General features: G+C 38.9%; 2 protein-coding genes across 8 annotated transcripts in view; one reads left to right on the top strand and one right to left on the bottom strand.

The window, feature by feature from the left end:
• The window catches only part of DRC9 (dynein regulatory complex subunit 9), a 47,061-nt gene extending 37,245 nt beyond the window's left edge, over positions 1-9,816 (top strand). For all 5 annotated transcript variants that reach the window (XM_077884636.1, XM_077884635.1, XM_077884637.1 and 2 more), the window contains 3 exons: positions 7,011-7,142; positions 7,804-7,905; positions 9,336-9,816. In XM_077884636.1, the coding sequence (XP_077740762.1) occupies positions 7,011-7,142; positions 7,804-7,905; positions 9,336-9,473 (372 nt within the window). In that variant the 3' untranslated portion in view covers positions 9,474-9,816. The remainder of the gene's footprint in view (positions 1-7,010; positions 7,143-7,803; positions 7,906-9,335) is intronic.
• Positions 7,775-13,863, bottom strand: part of LRCH3 (leucine rich repeats and calponin homology domain containing 3) — a 123,539-nt gene continuing 117,450 nt past the window's right edge. For 2 of the 3 annotated variants that reach the window (XM_077884626.1, XM_077884630.1), the window contains one exon: positions 10,726-13,702. In XM_077884626.1, the coding sequence (XP_077740752.1) occupies positions 13,580-13,702 (123 nt within the window). In that variant the 3' untranslated portion in view covers positions 10,726-13,579. Of the gene's footprint in view, positions 7,798-10,725; positions 13,703-13,863 lie in introns of those variants that run through there. The other variant, XM_077884633.1, reaches the window with a different exon arrangement.

Raw genomic sequence — 13,863 nt, 5'->3', positions numbered from 1 at the left:
GGAATTAAAAAAAATCCCTGTTAAATGAATAAGGAAAAAAATGTCCAGCTTATGATTCAGTCTACCTTTGAGAAGGCTACTGAATTTTCAGTAAACAATTCCAAGTTTATGGTTAAAGAAAATAATTTATAGATGCTATCTCACAGGACTTTGCTGAAAAAAATAAATCTGGTAGGCTATTAGGAACAGAGACTTCTATCCTGGCAATTTAGGGATTATGTACCATGTTACCTATTCAAGTGTTAGACACATAATTAGCAGGTGTTTAATAACAATCAGATAAGTTGGTGGATAAATGGACAATGGATGGATAAAGTCAGTGTTTCCTAGATCTTCAGCCCAGTAACACAAGCAATACAGAAATACTTTTCAGTGAGAAATTTGAAACAGCACAGAAATTCATAGATTTTAAAAAGTGAAAAGTGAAAGCTTTCTTAATTACTCCAAAATGTTCCAAAATTTCTTCCACATATTTTTCTTTGATATATGTACTTTTGTATGTACAAAATACTTATATTTTTTAGTATTTATCTATCCATCTATGTCTATTTATTTATATTTGTGACATAAACATGATCATACCATATATATTATTCCAGACACTTTTTTTTTCTTTTAAGACCTTATTTATTTATTCATGAGAGACACACACACAGAGAAAGGCAGAGATGCAGGCAGAGGGATAAGCAGGCCCCTCACAGGGAGCCCAATATGGGACTTGATCCTGGGACTCCAGGATCACGCCCTGAGCTGAAGACAGATGCTCAACTGCTGAGCCACCAGGCATCCCCAGACACTTTTTTTTCTTAATTTACTTTATCTTATGTTTTCTATGGCAGAACAACTACTATAGAATATGCCATAGAGGGGATATACCAAGATTTAGTTAACTATTTTTCTGCCAGTGGACTTTCAGTTTGTTTCCAAGATTTGCTAGTATAACAATGCTAAACATTTTGAGATATGTCTCTAAATGCATAGTATACGGAAAGGCTATTCATTTTTACATATCAGTGTAGATCCCTTATGTCCCCTCATATTAGTTTTAATGGCTTTTCAGTTAATTCATTTAGATTTTCTAGATTGAAGATAGAAAATCTTATTGAAAATAAAATCTTTTAAAAAAGGGTGGGGGGATACCTGGGTGGCTCAGCGGTTTAGCGCCTGCCTTTGGCCCACGGCGTGGTCCTGGGGTCCTGGGATCTAGTCCCATGTTGGGGGACTCCCTGCATGGAGCCTGCATGGAGCCTGCTTCTCCCTCTGCCTGTGTCTCTGCCTCTCTCTCTTTCATGAGTAAATAAATAAAATCTTAAAAAAAAATCTATTGACAGCAAAGAATAATTTTATATTTTCCTTTTTGTTATTTATATGTTTATTTCCATTTTGTGGCTAATTGTATAGCTTGAGGGTCAAGTGTAATGTTGATTAGTAGCAGTGGTAAGGGGGCACCATTTTTCTATTATTAGTTTTAATGGTATTTTAGTCAGTATTACACAGGAATTCATAGTAATGCCAAGTTTCTCATGTGCAAATTAGGTCACTCATTGGGAAATAATAGGACCCTGAAACTTGGAATAGGAATATCTCGATGGATTCAGAAGCAACTAATAATCTTGAACTCCTAAGTAACTCTGAATTTCCCTTGCCAGTGGAAGTATTATGCCTTCCATGGTCTGAAGAGTTTAGCCTTTCTTTCTCTGAAAATGCCATAGTAATAATTTCATCTGAATCAGATGCTCACTCTGAAGACCCAGCACAATCACTCCTATTGCCCCTGGTTCTATAACTAGAGTCAAATCTCAGCAAGTTCCAGGGTACAGATAACTCAGATAACTCTAATTCAGAGGGAAATAGCTTGCAAACCTACAGAATTACAAGACTTTGCTTGTAATTGGGAGACCTGTGGGGATGGATTCTAAGGGTATTAGAGCGATGAGGATGGAATATAACACTAGATTGAATCACGTTCATTGATAAGGGTATACTTACTAGAGATTCAATGTGATAGCTTGTGAAGCTGGAGGTGGCTAATAGTTCACTTGAAACTTGGACTCAACAATTCAACAGTGGCCCACATTTAATGAGGTGTATATGTCAGAGCTTCCCTACTTTGATTTGGAGGAGAGAATCCAAAGACTTAGGAAAATAGGAATATCAGAGTGAATTTGTGTGACCTACAAATCTGCCGTTGAGTACCTATATGTAATGAGTTTCTCTGAGACATTTCTTCCCAGAAGACACTCCTATACTAAGACATTGAGAAATACATTAATGAGGGGAGCACCCCATATCCTTGAAAAGGTCTTTGGTTGCTTTCTTTTGTAGGCCAGGTAAGATCATGGGTGATATCACCATTGAAATGCTGATAAAGAGATCCTGGAGAACCAGAGAATATGTGGCAGCACTTGACTGCCAAAGACGGGTGACCACATTTACCATGAAGGGCAGCAGGCATGAACTGGAAATCAGAATGCCTTTGCCCATGAAGGGTATTTGGCGATGGCTGATTAACCATGGTACTCCTCTGAACAAAACTGATGAGCAGCCTGATAAAGAATCACTTGATGTATATAACAGAAGAAAGTCCAAATCTGGTACCAAAGCCCTGATTTGAGTCACCACAATGAGGAGTCATGGTTTCTCCTCCAATTTCCAGAACTAAGTCAATTCAAAGACCAAAGTCCCTTAATTGAAAGGGCCAGGTCCCCCTGAGGATGAACTGCAGCATTACTGCAGGTAGATACCGTGAATCTTCCTCTAAGCCTACTCAGAGGGACGTGTGGTTATTTATTGGAATTCCTATACACCGGAAAACAGGCTTTTTCAGATTACTAAACATTGGCTCTAAATTGATACTGCCTCCTGGGGACCCAAAACAACATTGTGGACCCTACTCAAAAAGAGGGATTATAGTGCTCAGGTGATAGGTGGAGTCTTAAGTCTGATTTACTCTGGGCCCACTCGTTCTATGGATCCACCCTATAGTTGTTTCCCATATATTACATATGGACATATAATTGGAATAGATGTACTTGGCAACAGACTTTCCACATTGGCTCTCTGACCTATGGAGTGAGGGCCATTATGGTAGTAAGGGCCAAGTAGAAGTCTCTGGAACTTCCCCTTCCAACCAACATAGTAAATCATAAGCAAATGCTGCACCCCAGCTGCAGCTGCAGCAATTAGTGCCAACAACAACAAGCAGAGGTTGTGATACTTATCACAGCCCCATTTAGCTCAGCTGAGTAGCCAGCTGAATGGGTAGTGACTGTGGACTACTGTAAATGTAATCAGGTGATGACTTCAGTTGCCGCTACAGTTCCAGATGTGGTATCTTGACTGGAGAAATTCTTCAAAGGCCACTGGCACTTGGTAGGCAGCTATTAACCTCCCTCTGACCATAGCCAGTGTCTCCAAACTAGTTTGGAAAAACCTCCCGAAACAGTTTGCTTTTACCTGGCAGGGCCAACAATATACTCTCACAGGCTCACATCAGGGTTGTGTCAATCCTCCTGTTCTCTGCCATAATACAGTCTGAAGAGACATTGCTTGCTTTGACTTTCTACAAAACATGGTAGTGGTCCATTGCATTATGTTGATTGTATCTAGTGAACAGGACGTAGCAAGGACCTTGGATGCCTTAGTAAAACATATGAAAAGGTGGGAGAGGAGCTATTTTTGGTACCAGTTTTGAATCATGCTTCAGTTGGGTGACAGAAAACACACCAGTAGTTTCAGCAGGCAACATTTAACAAAAGAATCATTAACAAACAAACAAACAAACAAAAGGATGAAAGAGAACTCTAAGGAATATCCTCAGGTTGAAGGATGTATCCAAGGAAGGGATAAACTGATGTTTGCCTCATTGCCCTGGGTTAGAGCAGGTTCACAGCTAGTGGGATAAAGATGGCACACTGGGAACTGTGGACTCTGGTAAGCAAGAATCCTCCCGTTGTGTCAACAAAACTTGTTGGTGAATAAGTGGCACAAGTGTCCCACACACATGCCACTGTCAGCCTCACCCCAGGAACAAAAGAGGAAGGACACTGGACTGAGCAGAGCTTTCCTCTCGTGTCCCTCCAGTGCCCTCTACTGACAAAGGTGATCATTGTGTCAGCTGGCAAAAGAACTAGGCTGTAATTGTCACTCCTTTCCAAATAATTTCTAATTTATTTTTCTCTCAACATTCTGAGTGTTTCCAAACATATGCAGAGTTGGAAGAATTTTATAGTGAACACCCATATATCCACCGTCTACTGGTACATGCTACTATTAACATATTTTTATTCTTGCTTCATCGCATTTCTATGTATCCTTCCTCCATTAACCCATCTTACCTTTTTCATGCCTTTTGATAAATTAAACATTATAATTTGTAGTTTATAATTTGATATTTCCTTAGCCTATGAGTTGTTTAAAAAAGCGTATTTCTTGGGGATCCCTGGGTGGCTCAGCGGTTTAGCGCCTGCCTTTGGCCCAGGGCATGATCCTGGAGTCCCTGGATCGAGTCCCACATCGGGCTCCCTGCATGGAGTCTGCTTCTCCCTCTGCCTGTGTCTCTGCCTCTCTCTCCCTCTCTCTGTGTATCTCATGAATAAATAATAAAATCTTTTAAAAAAATAAATAAAAGCGTATTTCTTAAATGTCCAGGAAGTTGGAGTTGGAGAGGGAGTGTGAGGCTTTCTATCGCTGACAACCCTTTGAGATCTACACTCTTACAGTCTTCCACCACGGTCTCATAATGTGACAACGTAAGGGTTAGCTCGTTGGAATTTGTTGAGCCCTTTGCTTGTGTTATGTGACTATTCCACGGGTATTTGAAAAAAAAAATGTGTATTCTCTAATGGATACAAATTTGTATAAATGTCTAACAGTCTGTCAAATTCTTCATATTATTTCCTTTGCTCTTCTTGACCTATTTATTTAGAGAAGTGTGATAGATTGTGGATCTGTCAATTTCTTGTATTTCTAATAGTTTTTACTTTATATATTCCAAAATGGCATTAGAATATAAAAGTTTATAACTGCAATATCCTTATAATAAAGCATGTCTTTTCTCAGGATAAAATATTCCTTTTTGTCTCAATTATTTTTGTCTTGAATTCTATTTTGCCAGATATTAATTACCAACCCTGCTTTCTTTTTGCTTTGATTATATTGTATTAGCTATGGTTTTTATTTTTTATTTTTTATTTTTTTTTTTAATTTTTATTTATTTATGATAGTCACAGAGAGAGAGAGAGGCAGAGACACAGGCAGAGGGAGAAGCAGGCTCCATGCACCGGGAGCCTGACGTGGGATTCGATCCCGGGTCTCCAGGATCGCGCCCTGGGCCAAAGGCAGGCGCCAAACCGCTGCGCCACCCAGGGATCCCTAGCTATGGTTTTTATAAATAGTTCATAGGTTGATTTTTTTCAAATCTGAGGCTCTTTATTTTGATAGGGAAATTTATCTCAATTTATTTTTATTGTGATTTTCATTTGTTTATACTTACTTCTTCCACCTTGTTTCCTGCTTTTCAAGCTTTCTAGTTGTTTTTTTCCTTCTTTTTATTGTTTGATTTCTTGCTCTCTTGTGCAAACTCGTTATTTGCATACCACTTTCAGTTTTGTAATATCTGCATACCATCTCGTTATTCCTATTTCATACATAATTACCTCGACAACAAAATTAAGATTTTTATATTACTGTAAAAGAAAAACCTGTAAAAGAAAAAAAAGAAAAGTATCATTTGCCATAAGTAGAAATTAATATAAATAGAAGTTCAGTAAATACCAAATGATGTTATTACATTTTAGTCAGGTCTTCTTGCCTGCCTGGAAGCTGTTCTCTTTTTGTTTAGAAAAGAAAAAAAAAACATGCTAACAAGAGTTAGAAAGGTGTTAGATGTGATTGCACTAAACTGGTATGTTCTCTTTAACTTAGAATGATGAATTGAATCACATTTTTAAAAAATTCCATGTCAATGGAATTTTGATGTCTCTTCTTGATGTCTCATTCTTGAGGTACATGAGTTTGGAAGTCATGCATTATGTTCTTGGAGTGGTAACCTTTGACATTTCAACATATGTATTTATACTTTGTTCTTCCTCTAGAAGTCTGTAGAGTCAGTATCTATATCTTTTGGCCATCATTAAAGTAGAGCTTTCACTTGCCTCTTCTCTTCTCCTATGTCCTATGTTGAAACCATTCGTTATTTATTTCCATTTTATATATGAGGGGATGGAGTCTTAGAGAACTTAAGTTCACTTAAATTGAGTGCCAGAGTTGGGAGCTGTACCTAGGCATTCTGCCTTTAGAGCCTGTCTGTGCTTTTCCATGAGACTATCCTAATTTGGGATTTCAGTTCCAGATTATGATTTATTTTTAAAAAGTCTATTATGTAGCTCAACTGTACATTTTATTGTTTCTCATACATACTATCTCTTTCATTTTACTTTGTTAAAATACACTCTTGAGTAACTCTTAGAAAGACCAGGTATATTCTTTCTTTCTCTCCCATTTGAATGGTAGGTTTAGCTAAATATAGAATCTTAGATTCAGATTTATTACTTTTTAGGATTTCAAAGACATTGTTCCCTTCTCAACTGGTATTTACTATTAATGATCAAAGCAATGTCTGATGTCATTCTTTATCCTTCAGAATTTTCTTACCCATTATTCCTTTCAAACTGCCCTAATCCAGACACCTAAAGGCCCTCTTCCCCACTTTTAAATTGAGTAATAATATTAAGTATATAAATATTAGGCATATAGTTTAACATTTGCATATATACTCCTATAATCACTACCCAGATGGAGATGTAGAACACATTTACAGCATCCTAGAAGTCTTCCTCGTACCCCTTCCTGATCAAGTCAAGCAGCCCACCCCTCGAGGTAGCTACGATTCTGACGTTTATCACTATAGAAAAGTTTTGCTTGTTCTCGAGCCTTATGTAAATGATTTCATACAGTACATAAAATTTTATGTCTGGTGGAACCCATGTTTTAATGTACTTTCCAAACAGAAACTTGAGGAGAAACTAGAGTTCTGGATGGAGAAATTTGATAAGGACACAGAAATGAAACAGAATGAACTAAATGCTCTCAAATCTGCTAAGGCCAGCGACTTAGCACACCTTCAAGAGCTTGCAAAGACGGTAAGGAAGCAGTCTGAGGAATGGGTGGTAGCTGAGCTGTAGTAGCTGGGTAATGCTATTCTGGTGGCAAGGAGGAGGTGTGGCAGTCTTCCCATGATGATGATGATGATGACATCAATGATGGGGCAGTAATAGCAGCAACCGACACACTTCCATGGTGCTTGTTCTGTCCCAAGCACTTTGCTAGCATTCCACATAAAGAACTTATTTAACCCTGACAACAACCTCTTGAGATAGATGCTATTATTTCTACTTTATGGTCTCTGAAAATAATATGTAAATTATGATTTTTAAAAAGCTTCTGATTATTGCTTCATCATTGAATAACTAAAACTAAATTTCTCCTTTAAAAGATAGTAATTTGTACATGTACTTTCTACGAGTTAAAAAAATATTACTTTCAGGTCATTAATCACACAAGTTAGTAGTTCATTTTTATGCAGTATTTTTATATCAAATTTGAATGATTGAAACTGCAAATTCTTTATAGCTAACACATATTAATAATATGAATACTTACAATGTAGGAATCCACTTAGTTTTTTCTTTGGTTTCTATTTGGCATGCTTTGTTTTCAGATTTCCTATTAAAAGTTCAGGGCTGGGTGGGCCACACATTGCCAAGACAGTCTTCTAACCCAGATCCGTGTCTACCTCTGTAGATACGGGAGTATGAACAGGTCATCATTGAAGACCGGACAGAAAAGGAGAAGACCAGAAAGAAGATAGAACAGGAGGACTTGGAATTAAAGAGCATCATCAAGGTAGAAGGCCAGAGCTGGCATCTTAGGGCACATTTAATTCAACAGCTGGGCTAACAGTTACCAAGGAACAGAGTCCATCTCATGCCCTATGGAAGCCCAGGACAGATCTTCAAGGAAGGATGGCCTTCTGCTATTGTTGGAATTAATCTACAGTCCTGGGAGCAGGGAGACAGTTAACATAGCAGGACCTAGAACTTGTGCCCAGAGGCCAGATTTAAGATACTATCTATAATCAAAACAGCTCTTGGAGGAGCTGCTGCTGCTGAGGCTGCTTTTTAAAAATTTATTTTCTTAAGTCAATTCAACCCCCGGTGTGGGGCTTGAGCTCACCACCCCAAAATCAAGGTCACGCACGTGCTCTACTATCTGGGCCAGCTGGGTGCCCCCTGGAGGAGCTTCTTAAAGTCCTATTTATAGAAGTTAGCTCAGGCTAGCTGCTAGGTTCTGATAAGAGCTGTTTTCAAAAAAAGGTGAAGAGAATAAGTAAGCAGTTTAGAAAAAAAAACATCATCTTTTATCAACTCATGTATATTAGTGAAGTTGAAACTGGTCAGTCAGATTCTGGGAAGTATTTTCAAGCAGAAATAACATCAGCTGGACCAAAACTGTTGTTTAGAGGATTGCCTTTCTCTCTGAAAGAAGAGCGTCTGCTGAGATCCTAGTGTGCAAACAGTAGTTGGTGAGGTGTATTATGAGGTGAGTTAAGAAAGCGTGAAAGTACTTCAGTACAAATATCCAAACCCAAACATGAGCTTTCCATTAGGAGACAGTCTGATATATAGTTAGCAGGGATTTATTGAGATTTGTGGTGTTTTCTATTTGGCAGGATTCCTTGATTTAGAGCAAGGATGTACGGACTAGCTGAAGACTATTTTTGTTTTCACTAATGGATCTGTGCTTCCAGTCGTTAGAGCTTAGTCTGATTTTAAAGCAGCCCACACTGTACTCAGAAAAGTTCTAATGACGAAGATATTTAAGAGAGCTATCGAAATCCTTTTTGAAAGAGTACTGATCCTTTAATCATTAAAGCCATGAAATGCACAAGGAAACCTATGAAGTCATCTAAATTATCTGCACATTTTTGAGTGCTGGCTTTTGCCTGTGACCTAGCTTGCACATCCCTTTTGCGGGGTCAGATTTGGAATGTGGATGTTCATAAAGAGGGGTAGGGTAGTAGAAGGGAACCAAGTTTCTAAGTGTAAAGATTCCTAATCAGATTCCTTCTTTTTATGTTTACTCCTTGAGAGCTTCACTGTAGAGTCCGTGTACCACAGGGGAGCATTACTGTAGGGAGAGCATGGTTGGCCACTTCCACATTTCAGACAGACACCATTCTTCAGACAGAAGTTACTTTATGATAAAACAACTATCTCATGCAGAAAGGATGCAGGTTGTCAGGCATACACATTTTTTATCCCTTTTTCTTCCAGCTCCAGGCCTGGTGGCGTGGCACTATGGTAAGGAGGGAAATTGGTGGTTTCAAAATGCCTAAGAAGGACAAAGATGATGTCAAGGATTCAAAAGGTAAAGGCAAGGACAAGAACAAGCGGACAGGCAAGAAAAAGTGATGGAGTTCTCTCGTCTTTTCCTCTGGTATTCTGGAGATGGGAAGGAGGACTTGAAGGGAGGGAGGAAGAAATATGTTAGCAGTACAGAGAATTTGTATCTACAGGTTGTTTCTTATTGGACATTCCCAGGTACTGCCTGGTTCTTTCACTTTGCCTGTTGTATTAATTTTCAAACCCTGATTTAGGAGTATACCATCGACTTAGGGCTTCTTCAGATTTTGAAAAACTTTTGCTGGGAAGTATTTCTAGGAGCCTTGCAAAGATCCCTCTTGCTTTTCCTCACCAGAAGAAAGTTCACGGGCTTAGTTATTGTGATGCATTAAAACTTCAGTAATTTCTGTAATGTTTTGGATTCTTTTGTCTATAGCGAAAAAAACTCTCAACCAAAAGTAAAGTGTTCATTCGGAATTACAATTATTACAAGATAATTTAATAATATGTCTAGCATATATGGACATAGTAAAGTTCCAAAGGTTGGTTCCTTCCTGCATTTATTTAAGATTTTATTTGAGAGAGAAAGAAACAGAGAGCATGAGCAGGGGGAGGGACAGAGGCAGGAGAAGCAGGCTCCCCACCGAGCAGGGAGCCCGACATGGGGCTCGATCCCAAGACCTGAGATCATGACCTGAGCAGAAGGCAGATGCTTAACTGACTGAGCCTTCCAGGTGGCCCTCCTCCCGCCTTTTAGATTTATTATCACTTTAATAAGTTTTTGTTGGGGTGGTGGGAGCATGGAATACATATCTTATTATAAATAAGTTGGTTTAGCTCCTTTTCTGGGAAATAGCTAGGAATATAAGTAATAAATTAAAACAATAAATAATGAATTAGAATAAACAGAAACATTAGGATGTACAATCACGCATGGTGAAGGTGGGGACACAGGCTGCTAGAAGACTAGCTTGGAGAGATTTTTGATCAGTGAGACACCAGGATATGCGCCTGCTTTGCTTCCTCAACAATTCTCACCTTGCAGGATATTACAAGTGTGAAGGGCAGAAGGTCTTACATAGTTGATAATTCCTAAGAGTGTCCAAATATGTCACATGTATTTCACAAATTAAGCCTTATATGTAATTGCAAATACAGGGCAAAGCTGGTATCTATACTTCTTTAAAAGAGTGAAAAACAACAACAACAACAACAAAAAGTGATCTGAAGGGCCTGTTCAGAGGACCCAGTTTCTACTGATGTTCCTTCGGGGAACTAAATAAATACCCCTTCACATCTGCCAAGGAAAACATGCTTTAGGTATGAACATTTTCAAATCAGCCTTTATTTCATGCGATTGAAGTGTAGGCTTTTATTTTAATGTCAACGTGTAAGGTGGCATACAGGCAATTTAAAATAACACATGATATTGACATATTTATACTTAGAACTTATGCATTATATTTACAGACATACAAATATAGGACAATGTTTTACAAAATCTTTTACTAATTACATGTTTACAACATTTTCAGAAATAAAATGAAATCTGCTGTAAACCATCTCACTGCAATACGTATATAAAAAGGTTTCTAAATATCCATGTTTTCCTTCATTTCTATCACCATTTTAAGCACTTAGTTGTTAAAAATTCGTCATACTCATCGGCAGTCACACGTCATTAGTCACTGCTGAGCTGTAGCAAGTAAGAGAAATCAGACTCCTTGATTAGCCGTGAGGCTGTATTTTAAGAAGCTGTTAGAGAGAGTGACCTACTAATAAGCCCCCTACCCTGTTCTAGCTGCACAAAGGCCCCTCCGCCCACGAGCTGCTTCCAGAGAACCTGCTGACTTACAGACTCCAGGGGCCGTGGTGGGTGGGCACTCAGCCTCCTCCTGGTTCACACTTCACACGGGGCTGGCCACTGCTTCATTAATGGTCAGGTGGAACCACTACAGCATCTTCATCTTACACTGGAGTCTAGCCAGGCTAAATGTTAAGTTTTCTTTCCAGTTAAAAAAAAAAAAAAAAGGTACAAACCAAACACTGAATACAAAAATTTTCTAGCAAAAGCATCACGAGATGTTTTTGCATCTTGACTTAGAAAATGAATTCAATATATTTGATATTTTTGTTACCAACCAAAACTGCACACAGATTTTTTTCTAGTAATTCAAATATAAATTTGAATTAGTTTGATAAAAATACGTTAATAAAGTTTCACGTAATATGTAAGATGTGAAATAAGTGGAAATTTCCATTTATTCCCATGGGATCATTAGTTGCAAAGTTCCAAATGTTGCACTGTCCACATTTTCTGGAATTATTCTTTGTGTAATAGGTACAAAAAGTCCTGTTGTTTGCTGAGTTTCACTTCAAATGGCTTCTATTATTTGGAAATTGTACTGAGGTTCAATGTTGACTAGAAGGAGAAAGATCTATAGTTTAGAAATGCACATAGCTGAATTTTTTTTATTTTTTTTCCTGAATTTTAATAAACAAGTTGCTGGATTGGTGGGTCTGTTTAGAACTGTAAATATAATGGGGTCTGGCTCAAAGCACTTGAAAGACATTTTACTTTTGTTCTGTAAAGTCAGTGAAGGTTAGTAGGCTCTGAGGCCAGGTGTTTTATGTTCTTTAATTTTAAACTTGGACAAAGTGACAATGTCCTGCTGAACTTATCTCCCTGTGAGAACAGGGAGAAAACACTACTTTGACCAGATAGTCAACATTATCTTACCGAGTTACTTTTAGATGTTGCATCTACATGATAGAAAACATTTTGCTGAAATGCACGCATTGATAAAGAAAATCTAGAACAGTTCACCGCCTGAAAAACCCCAGGTAACTGGTATCTTCACGTACTCTATTTACTCGGTTTATCAAGACTGTGAATACCAAAAGATATGCTGACAACTCAAAGGGGTTCAAAATATAGGGTAAGAAAGACCTTGGTAGCTTAAACTTGAACAAAGGCTCCTGGCTTTGTGTTCCAGGAGCCCTTGGGCCTTCTTACTCAGCCCACGATTGAGTGAGGAAGGCACTAGTGGTGGTCAGATGAGCTAGATACAGAGACATCATGCTGTTTTCTAAGATGCCACAAGTGCCTTCAGTCAGCCATGGAAACTGGCAATTACTTGAAAGAAATTAAGAAACCTGGCTTTGCTTTTTATTCCTTTTGCCCTGTTTTCCTAATCTTCCATTAGTCAGGGAACTGGAAGTGTATCTGCTGTGAGTGGAAGGCACTCACAGGTCCAGGTACCTGGGAGCAGCATGGGGGCAGCGGAGCAGGGCTCAATGCAAATAATGCAGAGTAGTGCATTTACCATCCTAAGGATTTGGAAGCTCTGTGTAGAGTGCTACACAGATAATAGCAGGCTGTCTAATGGTTAGATAATAGCAGGCTGTCACATATGAGAACCAAGCTTTAGGTGGTGGCAGACAGAAGTTGGGGGAGGCCTAGGACGCTGGCCTTAAATACAACTTACCTCTCTCATTGCTTTACTATGCAGAAATCTAGGCCTTCTATGTTGTAGTTGTTTTGCTTTGGACAGATAACCCCAAGTAATCATAATATAGCTTTTGATTTTAAATGTGGCTGACAAACATAGTGGGGTCATTACACCCCATGTCATACAAAAATACCCAGCTTGGGAAAGTGATCTCACTCTGTCGAAAATACAGATACCCAGGCCTCACTTTAGACCTACTGAATGAGAATCTACATTTTAAGAAATGCTCATTAGAAGAGATTCTAATGAACAACCAGCTTTGGTAACCTGTGGATTCCGGAAACAGGAAACAGGTAAAGACAATAGCATGTCTGTGCTTTCCAGAAAGCTAAATATCCTTCTGAGAAGCTTTCTTTCTGGTATGGGAGGCAAGCCAACTCTCTAAGAAAGCACAGCCTGTTTAGGCTTCAGTGTTGGGTTCTCAGTAATGACAGAATTAAGTTTCATTTGCGAAAACCAACCATGTCTTCCTAAAACAATTCATTGGAAACAGATATAACCTCCCCTAAAATGGAGAAATGAAGCAAAATATTCCTGTTAGGAATCATGGAAACAGTCCCTTTTAAGAACACGTAAGAGCTTTGTGTAAGCAGATGGCTGGCAGCAGCAATCACGTTGTCCTGCTCCGGGATGGCCGGGCCAGCGCCCAGGTGCTGGGGGTCCTTATGCAGCAGACAAGTGGTGCTGCTGCTTGGGTGGGGCAAGCTCCAGGAGAGCCTGCACCGTCACTGCGACCTGGCTCAAACCTTTCTCTTCTAAAATGTGCAGAGGCAAACATAATTGCTCCTGAAATGGGACAACGTAACATAAAAACAAACAAAAGAGAAAACAGGATCAACATCAACGAATTGAAAAGAAAAAATAAGCATCTCTTTTCTCCCTCATAACAGTCAACCGAGATAGGACAGGTCAGCACCTGGGGAACTGACCTCTGTTAATAGGAGTTA

Source organism: Canis aureus, chromosome 35 (assembly GCF_053574225.1).
Source record: "Canis aureus isolate CA01 chromosome 35, VMU_Caureus_v.1.0, whole genome shotgun sequence".
NCBI lineage: Eukaryota > Metazoa > Chordata > Mammalia > Carnivora > Canidae > Canis > Canis aureus.
This window is presented reverse-complemented; position numbering and strand designations above follow the sequence as displayed.